General features: G+C 30.5%; 1 protein-coding gene across 3 annotated transcripts; it reads right to left on the reverse strand.

The window, feature by feature from the left end:
- Window positions 1-4,323: 4,323 nt before the first annotated feature.
- Window positions 4,324-22,080, reverse strand: LOC134685288 (cytochrome P450 10-like). 3 transcript variants are annotated; one of them, XM_063544908.1, is made up of 10 exons: window positions 21,698-22,080; window positions 12,554-12,754; window positions 11,887-12,115; window positions 11,405-11,595; window positions 10,334-10,532; window positions 9,626-9,803; window positions 8,835-8,995; window positions 8,298-8,376; window positions 6,904-7,110; window positions 4,324-6,507 (listed from the first exon to the last, which is right to left on the reverse strand). In XM_063544908.1, the coding sequence occupies exons 2-10, from the start codon at window positions 12,741-12,743 to the stop codon at window positions 6,388-6,390; spliced, it is 1,554 nt and encodes a 517-aa protein (XP_063400978.1). In that variant the 5' UTR covers window positions 12,744-12,754; window positions 21,698-22,080; the 3' UTR covers window positions 4,324-6,387. The 3 variants fall into 3 exon arrangements, with proteins under 3 accessions (XP_063400978.1, XP_063400977.1, XP_063400980.1); XM_063544907.1 differs by having other exon boundaries at window positions 21,689-22,080; XM_063544910.1 differs by lacking the exon at window positions 21,698-22,080 and adding an exon at window positions 17,991-18,212.
- Window positions 22,081-24,965: the final 2,885 nt, after the last annotated feature.

A 24,965-nucleotide genomic window follows, 5' to 3' on the forward strand; every position in this document is an offset into this window, starting at 1 on the left:
ATGATTGTGCTTTGTTCAATAAATTTGAGATATGCCACAACAAAACCCAACTCGTTTTCCACAGTAAAAAGTATACTAGTATGATATAGAATATAATACTGTTTAAAAATTATAAATATATAGTTATAAATGAAGTCGTGTGCAAATTCACTGTCTTTTATTAATAGTTTAATCGATCAAAACCATTTTTAAGCAATATTTTGTACAGGTTATAACATGTACGAGGTACTTTTGTACATGTTATAACTTGTATTTTTGCATTATACAAGTTATAACATGTACACTTTTTTTGTACATGTTATAACCTGTACAAAATCGCAACTTGTACACGACATATGTACCATTGAACCTTAGATTACGGATATTAATAAAATTACTAAAATTGTCTGATTCTAACCCTAATCCTTTTGTTTTGAAATTGACAATAGATGGACTAAATCTATGGCTAAATCTATGACAAACATTGCGATCTGAACTCCACATTGTCAACTTCCTACTTCGCAGCAGTATAATACACTCTGTCCCATTGTTAATCGTAAAATGCAAAAATAAATTCGTAATGCTGGTGTTTGTTCACACTTAATTATCTGGAAAGTGCTCCTGAAACAATCAAGACCTACTGTACACGGCATACCATTTAAGTGCACAAGCAAACATAAGTTAACCTAAATAAAGTGTATGCGGCTAACCCAATAGTGACATGTGTTCGTGGTTATGATTTTCCCTATTTTCGAATTTTTTAGCGAATAAGGATTCTTGTGGCGATTGAACGGTGCAAAAAAACTCATCACAGATACCAGGATTAAAAAAATATTTACAAAAGACTCCTTAATGATGCTCGAATCAAAACATGTTTAAAAGGCTAAATATAGTACGTAGTTGAACAGCATTTATGACCATAACTTTCTTAACGTTTTGCCAAATACACCTTATGTAATCTATTCCAGAGGTAGACAATCCTTAATATTTCAAAAATTCAAAGTTTTGTTAAATTATAGTTATGAAAATATCAATGATAACTCAAGTCAACACAGAAGTACTGACTACTTGGCTGGTGAAACCATCGGAGGAATAAAACTCCAGTAGCAGTGGCATCAACCCAGTGATGCTAAACAAACTCATCATGATTAACTATTTTCATTTACGCCAGACGCGCGTTTCATCCACAAAATACTCATCAGTAACGCTCGAAAAATGTTTAAAAGGCTACATAAAGTATGGAGTTGAAAAGTATTGCAAAGCCGCCAAGATACTCCTTAACCTTAGGACATTTTGGCGATTCCTCTTTTTCTAATCTTAATTATAAAATATCAGAAAAATGAAATCTCGTCATAGATAAAATATTGTAAGATGTGACATTATCCTACATCTGTTGTATTTCGTTGTTAATAAAGTAATTAATGTTCATTACTGTATTCAGCCGAATACCTTAACATAGCGTGAATGCTTCGAATGAAATCATCCTTTAGCCAAAAAAGTTCATCGAAAGTTACAAAACCTTGTCGATAAATATTCCGTATCACCTTCACAAATAATACACGATGGTCTGGAAGTATAGATTATGTGTACAGACGTGGTTTATCATCTTAATTACGTGTTTTATTTGTATTTATGAATATCACTTTTACTGCTTAGTCTTTTTTTGTGCTATCTATTTGACGTGTATCTGTACTCATACATCCCGTCATTGTGTTTTGTTCTATGATAATTTTTATATTCTTGTTTGTAATTGTTATTAATATGCTGTGTCTAAATGCCTTTGTGTGTTTATTTGTTACATATGACGTGGCTCTGTACTTATACATCCAGTTCACACATCGTTGTCAATATTAGGAAATTTTATGCAACTGTGACACAAAAGAGAGGTTGAGCTAGATATAAAACCTGGTATAATCCATCAGTTTCTTCTTAAGGAAATGCATATACCAAGTCAGGAATAGGACAGTTGTTGTCTATTTGTTTGATGTGTTTGAGCTTTTGATTTTGACATTTTATCAAGGACTTTCCGTTTTGTAATTTTACTTTTTAGAAAAGTTGTAAGTAGACTTATTCGGTCAGACAAGGACGGCGTTGTATTAATCATACGACCTTGAATGACGCATTTTCGGTGAAATGCTTATAGTTCATATAGAAGATGTATGCATGCTACTTTTCTAAAATGGGAAATTTACAATTGGAAATTTTAATACTTATTTTTGTCGATCAATGTTTTATATAAGCAAATATGTGTATGCTATTACATTATGTGAGTCATTTCAATAATTGGTATAACTGATTCTAGCTAAGTTGGTAATTGATAGTTATGTATAATATTTGTATCACCAACAACTAATATTTTACTCATAAGGCCGTTTTTTTTTTGTGGAAATCTGCGATAAATTGCGCATAAAAATGCCTATAATAGTACTTACTGCTTTAAGACCTCTTCATGCAATTCTGAAAATAAATTTGTTATATGCATTATCTGTTTCTGAGTGCATCTTTTTAAATGATTTTTATGTACACCGAATGCATTTAAATAGAATTATCTATTTACTTTTTTACTGCAGCTATAAATAGATATTCTTTTGTTTAGGGTTTTAAAGACACTACTGTATGTTTGAATTTTTAGTCGGTGTTTTGTATAACTGTTGTACGATATAAAAGCGTGACGTCACAAATATCTTTAATTCAAAGTAGAATACTTGGGTACAACAAGTTTAAAAGAGTGGGTATATATTTAGACATATATATAGATTACACTTAAATATACTTATAAGGGCAATTATATTTGAACTGTTCTATTTACTTTTTAAACTAGGTTTCTGATCGATAGATACCTTAATTCACCGAGTCACAAATATTGACTTATACCTCACACATATTTCGACCTTCGAATGTTGTCTGTCTACTGGAACGATATCATTTCTATGGGGTCAGATGAATTGGCAAAATGCGTATGGATAGCATACCATCACATTATTTTACAGAAACAAATACACTTTACAGGAGATAAATCTATTAATGTTCGCCTGTGAAATGCATTGTCATTTGTATAGTACCGGAATAACAAATTATCGATTATTGATTGATTGGTCCAATTGTTGAATCGTATAGTGAAATAAATAAAAATAACTTAAACATTTATGTTGTCTGCTCTTTGTTCGGGTTGTTGTCTCTTTCATACATTCCCCATGTTATTCTCAATTTTATTATTCAAATGAACTTTAAGGAGAGTACGTATCAATGTACCTTAGTGGGTTTTTTTATTATCTTTTTTGAATATCTCATTTGTCCATGAGGAATCAATATATAAATGTTCTTCTTGTGCATTATACCAATATGTTATAATGCTTATATTACCACTTTGTCTTTATATCTTATTGGAGGACTATGAACGCCAAAAGTTATTAATTGTCAAAACTATTCTAATGATGACGTCATATACGCTTTTTCATTCGTCAATATTTCCTCCAAAATAAATTAAAAAGCCTATTGAGCATAACAAAGGATATGCTTGTTAAGATAGCAATTATAACGTTTGATGATGAATAGTGTGACAATGTGCATTTATCAACGACTTAACAGAAATTCAAGTCAGCTTCAGTTTTATATTAGGAGAAACATATATAAATTCATCATAGATAAAATAGGACTAAATTTTGTATATACGCCAGACGCGCGTTTCGTCTAAAAAAAAAAGACTCATCAGTGACGCTCGAAGACGCTCTCAGTGACGCTCGAATCCAAAAAAGTTAAAGGAGCCAGTGGTATCGACCCAGTGGCATCGAACCAGTGGTTGTAAATAAACTACCAGGACTAAATTTGGTATATACGCCAGACGCGCGTATATTAGAAACAACATTTCAAGATTATGTAATACTAGTAGATCAACCAATACCTTGTGTTGTTAAGGTAAAGACCTTAGGCAGTAGACGTTATTTATTTTCGGGGTCCATTTACCAAATTTCATATTGAAAACAATTTAGTTGGTATTGACATAACATATATATATTTATCATCATTTCCTGCTTATCTTGTTTTTTAAAATCACTGATGAGTTTCATGTAAACAAAACACGCTTCAGTCATGCTAACGATCTATGTCGCTCTGTGTTCCTCACACAGTTGTATCAATTTAACGGTATTATAAACAACAAATGTCAAATTGGAAGGCTGAGCTGGCTCTAAATCGAGGTTTGGATAACCATTTTCCTTGGCAATTGTCTTATACGGACTTCGTTGATTGACGACATAGTCGAGATGCAAAGTTTAATGTACATTCCTTTTTTTTTTTTAATTACCTTAGAATTTTTTTTTTCTTTTTCATTTTTTGTGGCGAACTGATAATTAATCTGGTATCTTTGATATTTTTTTAATAAACTTTTACATACAACATTTAACAAATACTTTAACAAAATACACAAATATTTTTTTTGATATATTGCACTCTATAATAATGTCTGTTTCAATGTATGTGATGGCACCAACTCCGATTTTCGAGAAATTTCATTTTTTCTTATTCATTATTTGTGGCGAACTGATAATTAATCTGGTATCTTTGATATTTTTTTAATAAACTTTTACATACAACATTTAACAAATACTTTAACAAAATACACAAATAATTTTTGATATATTGCACTCTATAATAATGTCTGTTTCAATGTATGTGATTGCACCAACACCGATTTTAGAGAAATTTCATTTTTTTGAATGATCCTCCTTTAATATCAAACCTCTTATAATGATATTTTCACTATTGGCCTCTTCAGAATCTAAAGCATCATGGGTAATTTCATTGTTCGTACCCCAAAGTGAAAATAACGTTACGTCATTGGTTGAATTTGCATTGTTTATTATGTTTTAAACCAAGCAAAACGCTTTGGTGTACGCTTTTGAAAATATTACCCAGGATGCATTAGATTCTGAAACGGCGAATTGTTAAGTATTGAAAGTCATAGATTAAAATGAACTAGATTGAAATAAAATATTATAAACTTCCTCAAACATTTAACAACATCTTAAAGATGACGTTTATTTCTCTAGAATCGTTTTTAAGTGAATTTAAAGTGATCTTTGCACAGATAAAATTAATTTACATATATATATATATATATCTATAATTCGTCTAAACATCAACCCAACAATGTTAGATCTGTAAATTAATGTACAGTTCTGGTAACAAAAATTGTTAAACAGGAAACTGCTTGTTTATTTTACATATCGGCTTGAACAGCCTGTCTTATTATATCGATATGTACAGTTGTTTTGCAAATTGAGCAAATCGTTAATACTACTCTACTAAAATATAATGTTATACGTGTTTAATATCGCGTCAAAATATATACAGTTGTATGTTTGCGGTATTGGGGTGAGTCTCAAATATTACTTTTATGACATAATGTATCATATGTATGTAATATCGCGTCTAAATATGTAGTTTGGCTGTGTGACCAAGTCTCTTATATATAACTAAAATCAATTATACTGTCATATTTGTGCAATATCGCGTCAAAATATTTACATTAAAAAATTAAGCAATTTGCCTATTCTAAGTTCAACAGTTTTTACCATAAATTCATTCTATTCATGAGAACCCCAAAATCCTTTCGCCTTTGTTACAGGGTCGACTGTTTTGTTTAATGTTCTCTATTTATAAAGTTCTGGAGTATATTTTTGAAAATATTTCATGATTGCATCAAATTCTCAAGGCCGCAAAAGAAAAATTAGTCAATTGTTTCATATTATAATCTTAGAAACTTACAATGGACGGATTATTTGTGTAATTTAAACTTTTGCAAACGACCAAAAGAATTCTAAAGACCCTAATGATTTTACTGGGGTTTTATTTGCAATCTTTTTATCATATTTAGGTGGAAGTATTATGCGTTTAGTCTTTGTCACTTTTTATAGACATTTCTTAATCTACTGTTAAGTTCTTTTTTTTTAAATTGATGAATATTACATATAAAACATTATAAGCTCTGTATTTACATTCTGTCTGGGAAACAGTTCGCATCATAAAATCAATATTTGTCGCAGAAAAAACAAGAACTTATACAGGACGAACCCATTATAAGTTCCTCTAATTGAATAGTAAAATTTATATTTTACTATTATGGGTGTCTGTCTGTTTTTCTACTCTGAGACTTTATTCCTTATAAAGGCACACATCCTTATAGAATGCTTTACGTTGAATAAATGCACTCAAATAAAGTCACAAAATCATTCATAATTCTGACCGGAAATGTCCCAAGAGAGGGGTAGCCATATTTCAATCATTGTACATAGTAATATTATCACGTTGTCATCCTTCAATGGGAATCATATCACCATTAACGTTGTTTTGGAATGGACAGTCGTGTAAACGTCAGGATGCATTACCAGTTGTCATTCCATTTTATATTCAGTCTTTTGGATTTCGTGGTGTGAACTGGAATCTCATTTTGGTGGCAGGAGCAACATTGACGCCATAGTCTAATTTCAGATCTTCTCCAACATACTCTATTTGATAACTTTGAAGTATCTAAAACAAATCAAAATTCATAGTACTATTATTTTCAATGAAACTTTAATGTAACTTAAATGACACACAAAAAGGTATGCTAGGTGAAAGGGTAAACTTAAATTTGATATAACTATTATGAGGTTGTGTGTGGTAATAGCTGTGTTTCTTTTTTTTCTTCTTCTTAAAGTGCAATAATTTCGTATTTTCTACAATATCAAAAGAATAGCTTTTAAACTTTTCATAGCTTTGAATATAAAGCTTAGCTATATTAATGACAAAGGCTTTGCTTTGCTTCAGACAATTGATATCACATAATGATAAAGAATTGGAATAGTTTGTGAAATTCTGTGTTTGCTTTTTTTTTAATTATTGTGCAACAACTGAATACGTTACTATATTTCATCTCAAAATTACCTTAACAACTGCAAGAAATGTCTCTTGTTCGGCAAACCGTCGGCCAATGCAAGATCTTTGGCCTACACCAAATGGTATTGCAGCAAATGGATGAATTTCCTTTCTATCAGCATTTTCTCGCAACCATCGTTCTGGCTTAAAAGAAAGAGCATCTTTAAAGTTGACCTCATCCAGCATCGACTGTTCCCAGTGAACTGCAATAGTTGTCTGTAATAATTGAAGAAAAAAATAGTTTTTTTTTCATTTATACTCTATTTATAATCTTAATGCAATATTAACGACTACATGTGTTATACAAACAAATCGTAAGCTTGATTTTCTTGGCCTTTTTAACATTTTTTTTACGAGTGTCACTGATCAGTCTTTTGTAGACAAAACGCGCGTCTGTCTCTAATATTAAATTTCAATCCTAGCATCTATGATAAGTTGGTTTACTGTATAATTCATTTGTATTGTACGATATATTTAAAAGAATACATTTACCATACTCTTAACAAAACACAATACCGGTAGGTTTTATGTTTGAAATTCATCGTTGTGTATGAGAACAATAAAAGATTGTAACCGGGACAGAACCTGCCGTGTCATCTAAAACTAACTTTATCGATCAGTTAATGTATTTTACATTCATCAAACTATCCCTTTAATAAGATTCGTGCTAAATAAACGATAGGGGTTTACCCTTCTTATGCAAAAAGTACAAAAAGAAAAATACTGAACTCCAAGGAAAATTCATCAAACAAATAGCATCCAAACGTAACCTGCAACAAAACGGAACCAAACCAGAAAAACAAAAATATTCATCTAACTAAATAATGAATAAAAAAATATATGATGATTGTTAACAAGTGGCTTTATTACTCGAGAATCACCGTTTCTTTTGCGGTGAGCAGATTTTTTAATCTTGCATAATAAATTAAAAAAAACACCAAATGATAAAACCATATCAATGACATTCTTTTTCAAAGAACAATCTTCCATAAGTTCACCAGTCCGTTCATTTAAGTTAGATTCATTCGTACTTAACAAATTTTATCAGTTTTAGCTGTTTTGCGCTTTATTGTTGAGTAGAATGAAACAGTTATGCCAATTTTGTAAGACCATAACAAATATAAAAACTAATATCCGTTAGACTAAGGTCGTAGAAACATATGAAAGACGTTAGTTTGAAGAAAAAATAATTATGATACTTTATGATTTTTAAATTTATGGGGACAATAAATTGGCCTCCTCATTTGATTAGTGTGACCCTCAGACACCAAGAGTCAAACTAATAATGTTTGATATTCATAAACAGCATAGCGTGAAAACCATATGGAATCCAAACAGAATCGTTACACCTTCATGCGCATTAAACACATGCATATTTGCTATATATCTATATGCAAACCTACCCCAGCAGGTATATGATAGCCCCGTAAATTGATATCCTGTGTCAGTCTTCTGATAGTTCCACCAGCAACTGGCAGCATTCTGAAAACAAGTTAAAAAAATGTCTAACTGTTGTAATTCTTAATATTGGTTTGGTTGAAACAATTGCGTAACTTTAATTGAATGATTTATTTTCTATAAAGGATATGTTGAAATCAAATCAAACTAACATTCAATGGATTTAACGATTATTTAATATATAAATTTTTATTGAACTAAATCTCTTGGTAACTTAATGTCATTCACAGATATGTACGTATGGATATAAAACAATACTTGATAAATTGCTGAAAAAGTTTTTACCATACAGATTTGTTTGCCAATTGGTGTATTGATTGATTAATTGATTGGTTAATTGAATAACTGAATGAATAAGCGATTGAATGATTGATTGAATAATTGATTGAATAATTGATTGAATAATTGATTTATTGATTGATAAGTTCATTGATTCATTGTTTGAAAAAGTTAATTAATTGATTGGTTGATTGATTAATTACCTGTGAACCTCTTTGTCTACTGCTTTTAAGTATGTCATTTGCTGTAAGTTGTCGATAGACAATGTATTGTCAATGTGTCTTGACATTTCTTCGTACAGCTTTTCCTGGACCTCAGGATGAGTTCCCAATAAATATAACATATAGGCTATGTGATGACTTGTCTACAAAATAAAAGTTATGTGTTGCAGAAAATAGTCGATAAACATGTTCATAGATATAAAAGATATGGTATGTGTTCCAAAGAGACAATTCCCAATTCAAGTATCAACTTATAAAAGTAAACCATTATATATCAAAGTACAGTATTAAATGTTGGAGAAATTATGTTTTCATCATCTTCAATTAGGATATATTTACCACAAATGGGGAGTTTTAAGCTGTTCCTCGTGTTGTTTTGGTAATATATTATTCATATGTTAAAATTGTTTGGTCAGTCACATAGGAAATTAATTGTAGATATAAGTTGCATGTTGTGTCGACTTTTATTATATTTGTTTGTTCGTTTCTCTGTGATTAGTGTTCTTATGGGCGTTTTTGTTGTATTTCTGTCACATAGTGTTGTCATTTAAGCAATATTATTTTACATTGTCATTAAGCGGGTTTTTTTTCTAAAACTTTCCTGTACCATTTTGGTTTTGCACTTCAGTGTACCTTTGATTTCCTCTTATAGTTGATGTGTTTCCCTGCATTTAAGTTTGTTACCCGGATTTGTTTTCTCTCAATCGATTTATGGCTTTTGAATACCGGTTTACTACTGGAATAACCTTTACTAGATAGTATATAATACTTACTGTGTCGACTCCTACTAATATGAATTCACTAATGACTTTGAAAACTTCTTCCTCTGTTAATGAGGACTTGCTCATTAAATAAGGAATGAGATCTCCGTTCTCTCCATCTACTTCTGTACCGTCTTTTGATCGTTCTTCCATTTCTTTTAAAGCTTGTTTTGAGTATTTATTTGCCATTCTGAAAAGTATTATTCTCAAAGTAAAATATCATAAAAAGCAACACCGATCCTCGAACTTCAACTCAATGATAAATAGAAAGGCTTCTAATTCTAAAATAAGAACGAAAGTTAAATTTTATAACAGTTCCGTGACTTATTTACTTTTGTCATTCTAATCAGTGTTTGATGCCCCTTTGCGGCCGCAATGATCTAACAATCAGCTGTTGACACTTTAACCTTTTTACCCCTTTGAGTAATTTTTAAGATGATAGTGGTTTTTATCCTTAATGTATAGTTATTTTAAATGTTTGATGATATTGCGGTATCAAGTATTTTAACCTTTGTATATTTCTTCTATTAAAGGGACATCGAAAATTGGGGAAAAAATGAAGTGAAATAGATGTGAAATTACAAAATCATTATCCTTATCAATAAATCACTTTTCAATTTCAAAAGATTTGAAAGGCTAGACTCTACTCCCGGTAAAATAACCCTACGCTTTAAAAAAAAAAAAAAAAAAAAAAAAAAAAGAATACAAAGTTATACATACTCTTTTACAAAAATCTTTGCCTTCACAAATTCTTTGTATGAGGGTGTCTCGAATAGTTTGTAAAATGGAAGTCTTCTGAACTCATTGTGTGTTGTTTCCATTATTACACGTACAGAATATAGGAACTTTCGTGCTTCAGCATTTTCCTCTTTACTCAACAACAGATCAAATCTTTTATTAAAGCACACCAAACCAATACCTGTAGGAAATAGTGAAATAGTATTATGATTTTTATTAACAAATTTCGAATGTCTTAAAACGATTAGCAACCGTAAAGTTTCTATGAACTAACTAAGGCTGTTGAACAATAAACTTTTTGTTTGTGTGGTCTTGTATTCTTTTGAAATACATCTACAATCAGTCAGATATAAAAGAGTTTTAAATTTTAATACAAAAACATATTGTTAAAGTTTCAAAAATGTTACTCATTTTTGCATCTTTTATCTTATGGACCTGTTCTTAACTTTTAGATGAATGTGGAAATTAAGCGTACACAAAGAGACTGATATATTCCATACCTGTCAATAGCTATATAAATACAACTGACTTAAACAGCAGCGAACAGTTTGTTTTAAAGTGCCATTTTCATGACTGCAAAAGAAACCGAAAGAAAATATGATAGATCAAATGTTAAAAATTTTCAAACGACAGGTCCAATCAACACAAAAACGTATTGAAATTCTTTTCATCAGCCACCATAAAACATAATAGTTCCTGAATTTATTAGTTTCAAAAGGTTACAACATAATAATATTAACATTGAGATAATAGGAAGCTCCAAATGGTCCATAATAAAAGTTTTTGAAACAATTTGTCATATTCCAAATAAGACAACTCAAAAGTAACTTCAGGGCACCTGAATAATTAAAAAGATAAATAATCATAAAATGGGTTTGTTGCCTACATATACTGTCATTTGAAACCTGGTGGATAAGTATGTCATTGGGATTAATACCACTTCTTAACTAATTTTTCAAAACCTCTATATCGGAAGATTGTTTACATTAACGTCACGGAAAAATCTTATATGGCATGCAAAGCATCAGATAAATATTTCAAACATGAATTTACCTTCAGTTGCAAATTTTGTAAGATCACTCCGTAAATCTTCTATAATGCCATTAACACATTTGGTACGTGAGATTTTTTCTACAAGTTCGTCTGCAACCTTTGACTGTTCGTCAAAATAAGCAGCAACTGCCTTCGGTCGAAGCATTTTCTGTTGAAAAGTACTTCGAAGCTTTTGCCATGTTTCATTTTGACTACAAAAAAGATGAATCAGTAATCATTAACAGTAAAGCCGTTGACATTTAGAAATCTAAGTGAGCTATCGTTTTCATTATCATGCTCTCGAGTTCAACCTATTAAACATTGCCTATCATTGACATTGCCACTACTGTTTACATAAACGATCAAAATAAAACTAATTAAAACAACCTTAAAAATACGTACAGAATGTACCAAAAGTATTTGAAATAGACGGTGGACGATATATATTTTCTGATTTCGTTTTTTAATTCAGATCAAATTCTTCTTATAACATGTAAATTTACCTGGTTATAATGCCTTGCACATTTCCATTATACTTTTTGTTGTAATGGGTCAAGGTCATAAATGCCTCTCTGATTGGATATTTCCCGTCAGCTCGAAAAACAGTTTCAAAATCATCAGGATCAAAGAGATGGACGAATGAGAAGTGAAAAATTCGTTCCTTATATATATCTCCATATTTTTGTCGGCACATTTCATAAATTTGTGGGGGAGTTTTCCCGTGAAATGCACCTAAAAAAAAATATAATAGTAACTACAATTTTAAAGGTTTATCATTGTATGTCCATATGCTCGTTGTGAGTAAATTTTAATTATCCTGATTTGTGTTTTTTGGATTTTGAACATGTTTCTTGACGTTAGTGTTTTGCAAGACTTTTTACAGTGAAAGTCGTGTTTAATGGTGTCTCTTCAGTGTTTCTTTAGTTTCTATGACATTTTGACACTATAATTTGATTATTTCATAGAAGAACAAAGTTTTGTTGTACAAAATTATTTTAATGAATAGATTTATAAAGTCTTTTCAATTTCCACAGTATAACCTATTGAGAGGTTTTAACGGTTTGAATTCATTTTTTTACTAAATCAAATAATTCATTAAAACTATTTTCTGTATTAAACCAAATAGAGAAAACGTTGAATATGTTGTTTCTTAAATATAAGTATTATTACCAAAAGGAAAGTGGTGCACAAGTGCTCCTAAAAACGGCGGTGATGGCGGACCTGGAATATCTTCAAATGATTTTACATGCTCAGTTTCACATTCCGGTGTCAAAATGGCTGCCATCGTGGCCTTAAATCGACAACTAGCATATTTATAAAACTGTGAACCAATGTATCTTCGACAGCAGGTTGTTGTCATTGTTGATATCTCTGAAATTCAAATGAGATAATTAGTTATTCACAATGTTAAGTATTCCATGTCAGGTGGGTTTTTTTAAATTATCGTAATTGTGTGTGTTTTACAAAGAGCCTGCGCTAGTGTCATATCTGAAGACGGTATCTTAACCTCTCGGTTATATGCTTTCATAATATTCTTTTTTTTCTGTCAGATAAATCAATGATCCAACAATATTTTTTACTTTCCATTGCAAAGCATCTTTACTGTAAATGGCATTTCCGGTGATAGAAATTAAGGGTTGTTTTAATTCAAAGTGAATCCGTTTTAAGATTCTTCTTTGATTATTTCCTGACAGGTGATTGGATGACTATTGGTAAAAAAAAAGTACCTTAGATTACAGTGGGTGGGAGTTAACTGATCCAAAGATATTTGCAATTACAAAAAGATTTCACAGCAGGTATTCCCTCAATCAGCCTGAACCATGTAAGTATTTTTCTGTAATCAGCAAGGCATGAAAGTATTAGTTATCCCTTGATGTATTATGTGGGGGTTAACTTTAGAATTATAAACTAGTTTGTGGTAGGCTTCTTCGAAAGATGCAATCAACGATAAACTAAAGATAGTTTGAAGGGAGGATTTTTTTCAACAGCAGACGTGACGGCTTGGGGTTAGCTTCAGTATCTACAATGATTCTTTGACTGTATTATTGAGTATTATTTCATTTGGCATTGTATTATTGGCTGTCTAAACGTTCACATTGAGCATGCGCTTTACTGTATGATTTTCCTTGTAGTGTTGTTGAAGGCATATCTCTTAGTAGTCTGTGCTATGTTTTTTTCATATGTCGTTATGAGCGGTTGAGGGCCAAACGATTGGCATATATGTGTCCTTTATCCGTCTTCCGTTTAAAAATAAGAAAATGGGATATGATTGTTAGGGAGACACAAAAGGGGGACGAAAGACACCAAAGGTACTGTGTACGTTCGATATTTATAAAAGTTGCAATCTTAATGAAATAAACACATTATTTGTTATTCATAATTAGTTATAGATCCTGTTGGTAAGCTTAATATTTACTTGTATAGAATTATTACTGTTTGTTAAATAAACGTACTCATTTTAACTGATGCGATGTAAATAACAGACGATATTGCAAAAACAAGAATTCCAAGATGTATATATATAAAAATGAGGTAAATGTTTGCTTTCCTTAAACTAGCGTTATACCAAAAAAGTATTTCAGTTCTTTTTCAATAAACGTCTTAAATTAAATGATTAATAATAAATTTAACATAAGCACATTGCAATATCTTTTTATCGACTTACTTCCTCGGTGTGAAAAAATCCAAATGATTTTAATAATTGTTAGGACTCATAATAATAAGTCTATATTTATTTATATGAAGATACTGGTGATATATGTAACACCAAAGTTCGCTGCGCACGAGCCTGTCTTACCAAGTCAAGCGATGAAAGTTATTAACTATAAATACAAAATGTTATACATGATGTTTACCGTAGTGGTGTAGTGAGTCCTCAGAATAAAACGTAGTACAAAAGATAAGTGCATTAAAAATTAGTTAATATTCAATAAAAAAAAACAATAATAAACAAGAATTTAACACGATGTGTTTAAATTGAAATTAAAAGGCGTGACAACACAGAATTGCTTAAGTAAAAACTATACCATTTAAGATTAAATTGTACAAAACAAAAAAGATTTGAAAATCGATGTTTACTTTTAAAAGTTTAATTCATTGATATAGACATATCACAGCAGGTAACTGAACGTTTTTGATCTACATTAAATAACCCAGTAATTCACCTGTACGGTCATGAATGAAAACTAGAATATGTCCAACTGTACTGGATATGTCCCAGGATACATATTTTAACTTATGTGAAGGCCTTGTAATACCTACCTTGTGCAAACATTATTGACATTGAACTTGAACGAGAAAAATAGACTTTTAAAGTACTATAACACTTAGTATTTATGTAGATCGACAATAGTTTTAAAATCGTTGTCATAGTTGGAATAATTGACCAAGAATTTTAAGATATATCTAAGATTTATATTTCCTTGCTTATCGCCATTTTGAGAAATTTTAAGACAAATAAATGTCTTAAAATTTGAATTAAATAATTTAATATTTATCTGTTTTAATTAATAAATAGAAACTTAATGAAAATCAAAATTGCTATATAATTGTATAAATGGTAGTGTAAGGTCTAACTGGACAATTTTCCATGTTGGCTGGAAAGTATTTATCAAGATTAGCAATACTTGAAATAGTACAGTTTTGAATATCGTACAAGTTTATTTTTTTTTAAATAAGCATAAAAGCCCTTTTTGCCGATAATTTAAATATTTCTTCTATATAAATATATCTTTAAAGTGCATAAAGAGCATTTTTTTTGATAAGTTAAAGATATTGCATCTTGACCGATATTTCATTCCATACTCTCTTTAAATTTCGTAGGCACAAGAGAGGTTCCGAGAAATACAATATTTGCATACAGACAGACAAGAGATAAACAAGATGGCAGAAATGGATACTGCGTCTTTACTGCAGGAATTGACGACTTATCTTCAATATTGGTTACATATTTGTTACTATAAAAGGGTTATCAGTCGAATATGGTACCGACTATTTGCTAATAATTTGTCAGAACTATAGATTTATTCATTTAAATGAAAGAAATTAAATGCAAGCTTATATCTATGCTAGAAATTTTCAGCGATAATTTATATTGCATAAACAAACACATTTTAGACAACGAAGCATAACAAAGTGTATGAAACAGTCTTCATATGGTAAAAACTTTTTAATCATGCGGTAATTTTTCTTAACTCATAACATAAAACTGATCATTGCTTACCCTCTCAATTGATAAAAAGGCCTAATTTTTGGATTGTAAAGGTAAATCTAATAAATTATCAGATACATTTGTACACTGTGTTCTGTTAAATGATGTAGAACTATATCACGAAATTGAAAAGCAGCAAATTTTAGTTTTATTTTTTATCACGTTGAAATCTTGAAAAAAAAACAATACTACGATAGAATCCTATATATCACATATATATGTATAACTCGTTCAACCGCAATTGCAAATAAAAAACTGCAAAATTCTGAATCCGAAATTATTTTATAGTCAAGGTATACAGTACTTACATTATCAACAGGGATCTTAAATTCACCTAACCAATTGCAACCAAACTTGGCCACAATCATCATTTCGGTATCTTGTTTTTAAATCGTGTCCAATGAACACGCCGACCAATCATTGGTAAAAAATAAAAAAGAGCGAATTGCAACCATTAACTTATATATTATAGATCAAAATATAATGCAGATTTACCATATGCCCAAGCAACGATCTTTAAAAAATTGTTGCTTTTAAATTTACTATCTTAAATTGTTTTTGATAGATAGAACAAACTAAAAAAATTGCAAAAAGATCTCAGCAACTAGTGAATTCAAATGAGTCGTCAGAACTGAAATGGTCACTAGCCAATGCTCTGTGATGAAGACTATACTCTGATCTCTAATTTTTTACATTTATTATTTATGACTTTGATAGAGAGTTCTCTAATTGGCACTATCTTCCTTTGTCTATTAGATTCCCTTTAGTAGTTAGTGGACTTGAATGACGTTTTATCCAATTTAGTTTTCTCGATTTGTCGAGTTGAAAATTTTTCATAGATGGAGAGAAAGAAACCATCAGCCAAATAATATCTTTAAATAAACGTTATGGCTAAACTGGTCAGTTGAAGCATCATGTGTGTTATTGTCCTTAAAAGACAGGATAAAAATGTAGTATATCATCTTAAAACTAGAAAAAAATTGAGAAATTAAAACATAAAAAATGATCAGCATGACAAGGTCAAGTACTACCAAGTCAAACTGGAGGAAACCAGTTTTCAATTATTCTTTATGGGGTTATTGTCTATCAAGATTGATTTCTTTGACATGTTTTGTTTTTTTATGGAGTAAAGAATGACAAAAATGAACAGTAAAACAGATTAGTTAAGTCACAAAGAAGTCAAATAAACAAAATAGTCATTCGACAGCGTTAAGGTATACATTTTCGAACTAAAGACTTTTGACTAATTCTTATGCTTTAAATGATATATATAAAGCTGTGAAAGATGGACTGGAACTATAAACATCAAACATGATGTAGTAATAAATAAAATGATTTAAATCGCCATTTTAACCAAATTTAATGAATTGCATTTGTAAAGCGGTTCGTAGCCAAATTGAAGGACTTGAACAAGTTTATAAAGCGTGTAAACAAAATGAAGGACTTGAACAATAGATATAGGAAGATGTGGTGTGAGTGCCAATGAGACAACTCTCCATCCAAATAACAATTTAAAAATTAAACCATTATAGGTTAAAGTACGGCCTTCAACACGGAGCCTTGGCTCACACCGAACAACAAGCTATAAAGGGCCCCAAAATTACTAGTGTAAAACCATTCAAACGGGAAAACCAACGGTCTAATTAAGCATGTAATCATTAAGCATGTAATCAAAATGATTTACTTGGACAAGTTCATAACGAATATAGATAAGACCAAGACCACGCTTCTACTGATCAATTATCGAGAGATGAAAAGAGGGTTAAGACCTATTAAATATTAGTTTAATAAAGGCAACAGTAGCATACCACTGTTCGAAATTCATAAATCGATTGAGAAAAAAACAATTGAGGGAAATACATCCAATATAAGAGTTTAACCAGTCACATATTTAGGGGCGTTTTCACAAACAGGGAAGTTGTCACGGATTGACAATTGTCAGTTATCTCAAGGTTGTGTTTGGTTGTGGTATTGTTGTTTTATTGTCTAAGTTCCCTTTTCCAATAATCATATAATAATTTGACTCTACACCAAAAGATGCTTTCTTCTTTAGTTAAGGAATACCATCAACGTAGTTATGAATCCTTTCCGGTGCATGCCTTCTCTATGAAAAGTTAGAAGGTGTCAAACTATTAACGCAGTTTCAAATAGAAAAATAATATTTTATTCTATCCCACTTTTTGCGACAACTTCTATCAAACGTCTAGCCAAACGATCAAAGACGAAGTTCTTAGGTAAAGTATCTTCTTTAGTTTAGATGCTGCACATGTTACATTTTTAACATAAACATTTTTTTTTACTTTTTAACTAAATAAAGTTACTTTTATTAAGTATTCTCAATGAATTAATTCTAAATATAATCAATTAAATGTAATATTGTGCATATTTAATACTCACATTTAAACAAACGAGTTTGTTTTATCCAAAAAGATATACTTCAATATTATTTTGTCTGTTGCCACTTTAAACGCGTGGCTTGTTCCGTAATTATCTTAAATGCAAAAGTTTTAAAACGACATATCTTTAAATACTGTTTTGCACACCGACTTTGTCCACAAGTACTCATGTACTAACGAATTTAATAATGACCATGCACTCGCGATCAAACAATATATCTTAACATTCTGTTAAATAAAATGCACCTTACAACCTATATGTATACCATACAGTAAATAGTCTGTGTTATCGGTATCGGAGTAATAATATGCATGTTTTACTATACATGACAAACAAAATCCGCAAAATCAGATGTGCTTACATTGTTGTATTTAAAGACAATCGGTAGGTTCATTTGTTGAAAAACTATTAAGTTTATACTTTTCTAAATAGTCAAATGCCTTTGCTAAATATTTTGACATTGTTGTACGATAAAAAGAAATTAGGAATAACAAGAATGTGTCCACAGTACACGGATGCCCTACTCGCACTATCATATTCTATGTTTAGTGGACCGTGAAATTAGATTAAATTCTATAATTTGGCATTAAAATTAGAATGATCTTATCAAACGGAATATGGATACAAAGTTTCAAGTTGATTGAACTTCTACTTTATCAAAAATTACCTTGACCAAATATTTTAACCTGAAATTTGCACAGTACACGGATGCCCCACTCGCACTATCATTTTCTATGTTCAGAGAACCGTAAAATTGGGGTCATATCTCGAATTTGGCATTTATTAGAAAGATCATATCATAGGGCACATGTATACTAAGTTTCAAGTTGATTGGACTTCAACTTCATCAAAAACTACCTTGACCAAAAACTTTAACCTGAAGCGGGACAGACGGACGGACGGACGAACGGACGAACAGACGAACGGACGAACAGACAAACGGACGCACAGATCAGAAAACATAATGCCCGCCTACTATCGTAGGTGGGGCATAAAAAGAATTTAAAATGTATATTTTATCCTGCAAGATGTAAGCTTCAGTAGGGAAGAAAATAATGATCCGGACCTAGGGTTATCTGTCGTCGTATGTTGCTTATATTTCTATATCATGTTCATTTTTCCTCTTTTTTTTGGAGCATCGTTGACCGAGTAGTCTAAGTAGTTCAACTATTTTATCAATAACCTGTCAAGTCTAAGGTTATAAGTTAAGTGGCAGGTGCGCTAGTCTTCAATTTGAATTAAATAGGACTGTTAGTGTTTCTACCTATCCCCATTGGTTCCGTCCGGCCACTCCGGTCGCTCCGGTTTCCTTTATCAATAAAATCCTAAAACCCGCCGCGCAATAGCACAATAGCGCTGAAAGAGGCATTAAACACAAGCTATGAATCAATAAAATCCTCTTTTTCGTGTTTGGTGTCGTGGTCAATAAAAAATGTCTCTCATCCATAGTTATTGGTACATTTTTAAAAACCAATGATGAACGGTCATTTTGAATTGTCAAGCATCAAATACAAAATATTATACGTTTCTCAGTCAATTAAACACATTAGTCTGACATTAAATGAAAATCTCTATGAATTATTTTTTATATATTAGTAATCGCATCAATTCCCTATGTTCTTCTTTTTCATTCATTACATATTCCTTATTGTGTTCGTATTTGTTCTCAGACTTAATCTTTGCATTTAGATCACGTGGTATTCCTATTTTTATTATAAATGTTATTGTAATAGTTGCTTTTTTTGTCTTTAAACAAAATTCAATTTATCATAGTCAAAGTAATACAGAATCCAAAGTTTCATGTGGTCAAACACGAATATGACTATACATTAACTCTAATAGTACCTATGTCCTTGGTAATAATAACGAGACTTAGAATACATATATGTATACATTATTATATAACCCGGTTCATAGTTTGTCACATTTAGTCAATACATAACGCTCAGGAAGTTATTATTGTAAACAAAGTTCATCTTGTATTTAATGATCTGTACTTAGTATTGATTTTTAAATGATAAAAATACATGTGTTTGTATCCCAAATCGTAAATACAATATTGATTATATCTAATTATAAATTGTGGACAATCGTCAATTAAATAAAATTTTACTTCATCTTTACATTTAAAAAATTATGTTCCCTTTCATTTATCGTAAAAAAAAAACACACAAATTAATTCAAAACTGGTCTGCTCGATAATCTTTGTAAACTGTAGACCACACAATTATCAAAATTCGACTTGTGACATATTTCCTTGTATCGCGAGCATATACAATTTATTTTATCAATACTGACGAATACTTTTGTTAATTGTCAACTTTGTGATTTTGTCTTATGACGACGATTTTCGTTATTCTGTCAACGCGTCTGTTCACAGAATCAAAGAAATAATGAATGTTCTTCAACTTCGTACTTTATTTGGCCTTTTTAACTATTTGGATTCGAATGTCACTGATGAGTCTTTTGTAGACGAAACGCGCGTCTGTGTATATACAAAATTTAGTCCTGGTATCTATGATGAGTTTATTTATATCTTAGACATTGCAGACAAATAAAATAAAACCTAAAGTCATTAGACAAACATTAGAAACACGGTCATCTAAGCCTCAAGAATACAATTCATCACAATGACCTAGGCACCACGAATAAAAATACGCACTGGAATATAAGCGCAATGAATTAGAGAAAACACGGTCATCTTAACGCTTAGAATAAACAATGAACACGATTATATGACCGGCAGAATAAAAATAAACTTAATTATCTAAGCGCCACGGTTGTTTAGACGTCAAGAATTAAAGAGAACGCTGTAATATAATCGTCATTTCATTCGTGCAATGGAACTTCAAAATCTAACAACAATTACAATAAAACATTTCATGCTTATAAAATAAATGTCTACTACAAACGCAAGGAAATCTTGTCAGAATACTTTTAATGAGACCTACTATTGACCTATGGCGTATTTCCTCCTAATCTTCAAATACGTTCAGCGTTTATAGTAAAACAAAAAAGCCGAAACATTACAACACTAAATATCACAAAAATAAAAGGTAAACTTATATGATGATCTTTTACTGAACTGTCGGCACAAACTTGTCCGATAAAGTTAATTTCAACTTTATATTTTACCAAAAAACATATAAGTAGAAAAATAGTTATACATGGACAACCCTCAATGTTAACTAAACAACGACAAAATTTTAAAGTAACTAACAACTGATATAAATTGTGTCAGTGTTTCAGAAATTTATGAAAAACAAATAATTTTCAGTAAAAAAAAATTCAAAACGCCGTGTATAACTGGAAACATTGAAGGTGTCACAGTATCAAACCGTAAAATTAAGCCAAATGCACATTTTATTCTTGAAAGGGGACTTTTACAATCTGAAAAAGAAATATTTGCGTATTTCTATTTCTTATTTTGTTTGTTAAACAAATTGTAAGTACTTTTTCAGGACAATTTCCTGCTACATTAAATAGTTATTCAGATATATTCAATTAATTAATTTATAAAAAAAAATTAGTTATGGACATATATTCATTTACTAAAATAACAAATCATCATAATAATACTTTATATAATATAGATACAAATCGACAATAAGACTTTATCATGTATTTAACTTGAACTTAATGTTCTATGTAAATATGAAAAATGTGTTCACTACTATAAACAAGAATAATAAACATACCTGACTTACGTTTATACAAAATAAATTCCGTATGAATGAAATAGTTTGATCAATTCTACGATTTTAATATACTCGATAAAAGTAAAAGTAGACTGTAGAATGGTATGCTGCATGTATTTCATTAGGTGTATTATCCAATTTATATATGGATATATACAGCATTATGATAATAATCCTCCAATCATAGATTTTCATTTGATTACTGACTATTATTTTCTTAAATCATCATAATCATATGCTATGTTGCACAGCAAAAAGGTACCGCCTATTTTGAATTTATTAACATGTTTTCCAAGAAAGTTCAACCCACACATAGTGCTCATGTTCCAATTCATTTTCGATATAAAAATATAGAGTTGTATCGAACGTATATTAATGAGGCGGCAACAGTAGTTAACATACGTTCACAACCTAAGCCTGAGTTCTAGTTTATAAAGTACTGTCAAGGTCATGAATATATAAGATCATTCAAGGAAAATGATCTTATGTCACACTCACATTATCATTTAGGTACAAACATCATAAGTACAGAACATAAAAATATGGGAATATACTGTATAATAATAAAAACTGTTGCAAATATGTAAAGGTAATTTGTGTTTTTCCAAGGATTCAGACATATTTTTCTTGTGCTAAATGTTCTTATGTTGGTACGTTGATTACGTTAAGATAAGAAATACCTCAAAATCTTTACCAACAGTTTAATTGATCTAATAAGTATTGGGAAATTTATGTAAATAAATTATAATGTCTACCAACTGTACGAAACATCATGATTCCCTTTTCATTCTTCTAATTAAACATAAGCATCAAACGGGAGATAACTCTAATTTATTCCTTTCGCCCCTTCTTGCGGTGTTTATAATTCAAACGTGTTCGCTATGTCCATTTCGGTATAATCTATGTAAAACTGTTGAACTAGTATGTCAGGTATTCGTTTCTTCAAATTACTTAAAATATTTAAACTAATTTTTCATAGATACAAAGATTTTGGTTTTTACTCTACCTGTATTCTTTATACACCAATTTATCGCATCTTAATGTTGTGGTGACACTTGTTATAGATCCCATCAGTTTAGATACATTCCATGTTATCATAATGATCCTTCTAACAAACTTATTCTGAAAGAATTATCAACTTAACATGGCAATAACATCATAACCAATGACTTAATTGTTTTGCATTGTTAACGGACTTTCTATACTCAAACGGTTTTGACGTCCTTACACTAAGCCCGTTAGATTTGTATTGATGAAATATCTGTCTTAGAAGACATGGCTTATTCGATATTTGAAATCGACTGCAGACTATTTTCTAGTAACAGCAAATACTCAGCTTCGACACTTTGTTATTTTTATTTTTTGTAAAAATTTATGATTGTTATGTTTCCATCTGTAAAATAGCTCTTTACAACAACCTTTTACTATTTTTTGTTCTTGTGTTCATGCTAGCGATCGATTAATAAGTAACAAACATATATAAATATACTCATCATAGACACCAGGATTTAGTATTTGTAACCCCGCCACACTGTTTTCTTTTCTTTCTTTTCCAAGGTCAAAAGAGTCATGTGCAAATTTTAGTCGATGGCTTTCTGTCCTTTTTTTTTTCGTTTTATATTTAAAGTACAAAATTGACTGATATTAAATATAAGAAGACACAAGTTAAAGAAACAAAAGGAAATATCATAGAGTGTTAAAAGTTGGCTTCATAATAAATTCGAGCTTCACTGATGAGTCTTTTGTAGACAAAACGCGCGTCTGACGTATATTCAAAATTTAGTCCTGGTATGATCTATGATGAGTTTATTTATCAGCCTACATTATTTTCTAGGTTTATATGTATTCTTTCATAAGGTTGACTAAGTTCCATTTTTTTACCCCTAAATGTAGAACAAGGGACATATTTAAATGTTCCAAACATTTATGTTTAAATAAAAAGACATAGTCTAATAATTCAGTGCAAAAATATTGGGCGATGTCACAGAAATATCGTTAACAAGTCTCAACTAACATATTTGAAATTCAAACAATGCATTTTGCCAATAACCTTTCTCCGTATAATAAAGTTCATCCACATTAACATTTTGCGTATAAGGCATGTTGTGGGAAAACATGTGTTATGAATAAGGTTGTTTACATTTATATTTTATAAATTAACTGTCTGCAGAAGTATGAATTATTCGAAATACTAAATATTTTCTTATTCCAGGTATAGATTACTTAAGCCGCATTTGGCACCACTTTTTGCAATCTGTGTCCTCGATGCTCTTTAACTTTATACTTGTTTGGCTTTCTAACTATTTTGATATGAACGTCACTGATGAGTCTTATGTAGACAAAACATGCGTCTAGTGTATCAAGTTATAACCCTAGTATCGTTGATAACCATTTTCATCACTGAGTCGATGTCACTGCTGGTGGACGTTTCGTTTCCGAGTGTATCACCAGCCCAGTAGTGAGCACTTCGGTGTCGACATGAAAATCAAGTACATGGTCATTTTGATAAATTAACTGTTAGCAAAAGTATGGACTATTCAAAATACTACAGATTTTCCTATCCCAGGCATAGATTACCTTTTTTTGAATTTTTTGTTATCAGAAATATATCTGTCGAGAAAGTCTAGTAAGACCACTTTCTGCTCTTTGATTTCAAAAATTTAAAGGTAAAATCCTTTAAACAAATAACATCAATCACATGTTTACAAGACTTTAATCTGTTAGATGTCATTTTTTTTTTTATATTTTTGGAATTTTTGGAGGCTTTTAATTCTTGTTTTCAATGCAAAAATACAACAATATTCTTATTTTAACATGTCGAAGTGTTGATCAACCACATAAAGATATAAGCAAAACCAAACATATATGTTGCTGCAATATTTCAGGTGCAAAATAGTTATAATGGGTTAAATATATGCTTAATTAAGGTTTTTGGTCTGTCTAATGTTGCCAAATTGTGTTAAAAACAGATATTTAAGTTTCAACATGCTAATGACGTCATTGGGGCATCCCAACCGAGATAAGAATTATTTCATTTTATTCATATTTGAATGAAAATAACTTTATTGAATTTTTTTAATTATCCATGTGTTTCCTTAATCTACATTGACTAGAGGTATAAGGGGAGGATTCAGATCTCACAAACATATTTAACCCCGGTGCTTGTTTGTGCCTGTTCGAAGTCAGGAGCGTCTGGCCTTTGTTAGTCATCATTTTGTTTAATTTTAGTTCAATTATATGTTTTGGAGTTTAATGTGACGTCAATTTTCATCGAACA

This window comes from Mytilus trossulus, chromosome 9, assembly GCF_036588685.1.
Source record: "Mytilus trossulus isolate FHL-02 chromosome 9, PNRI_Mtr1.1.1.hap1, whole genome shotgun sequence".
Classification (NCBI taxonomy): Eukaryota; Metazoa; Mollusca; class Bivalvia; order Mytilida; family Mytilidae; genus Mytilus; species Mytilus trossulus.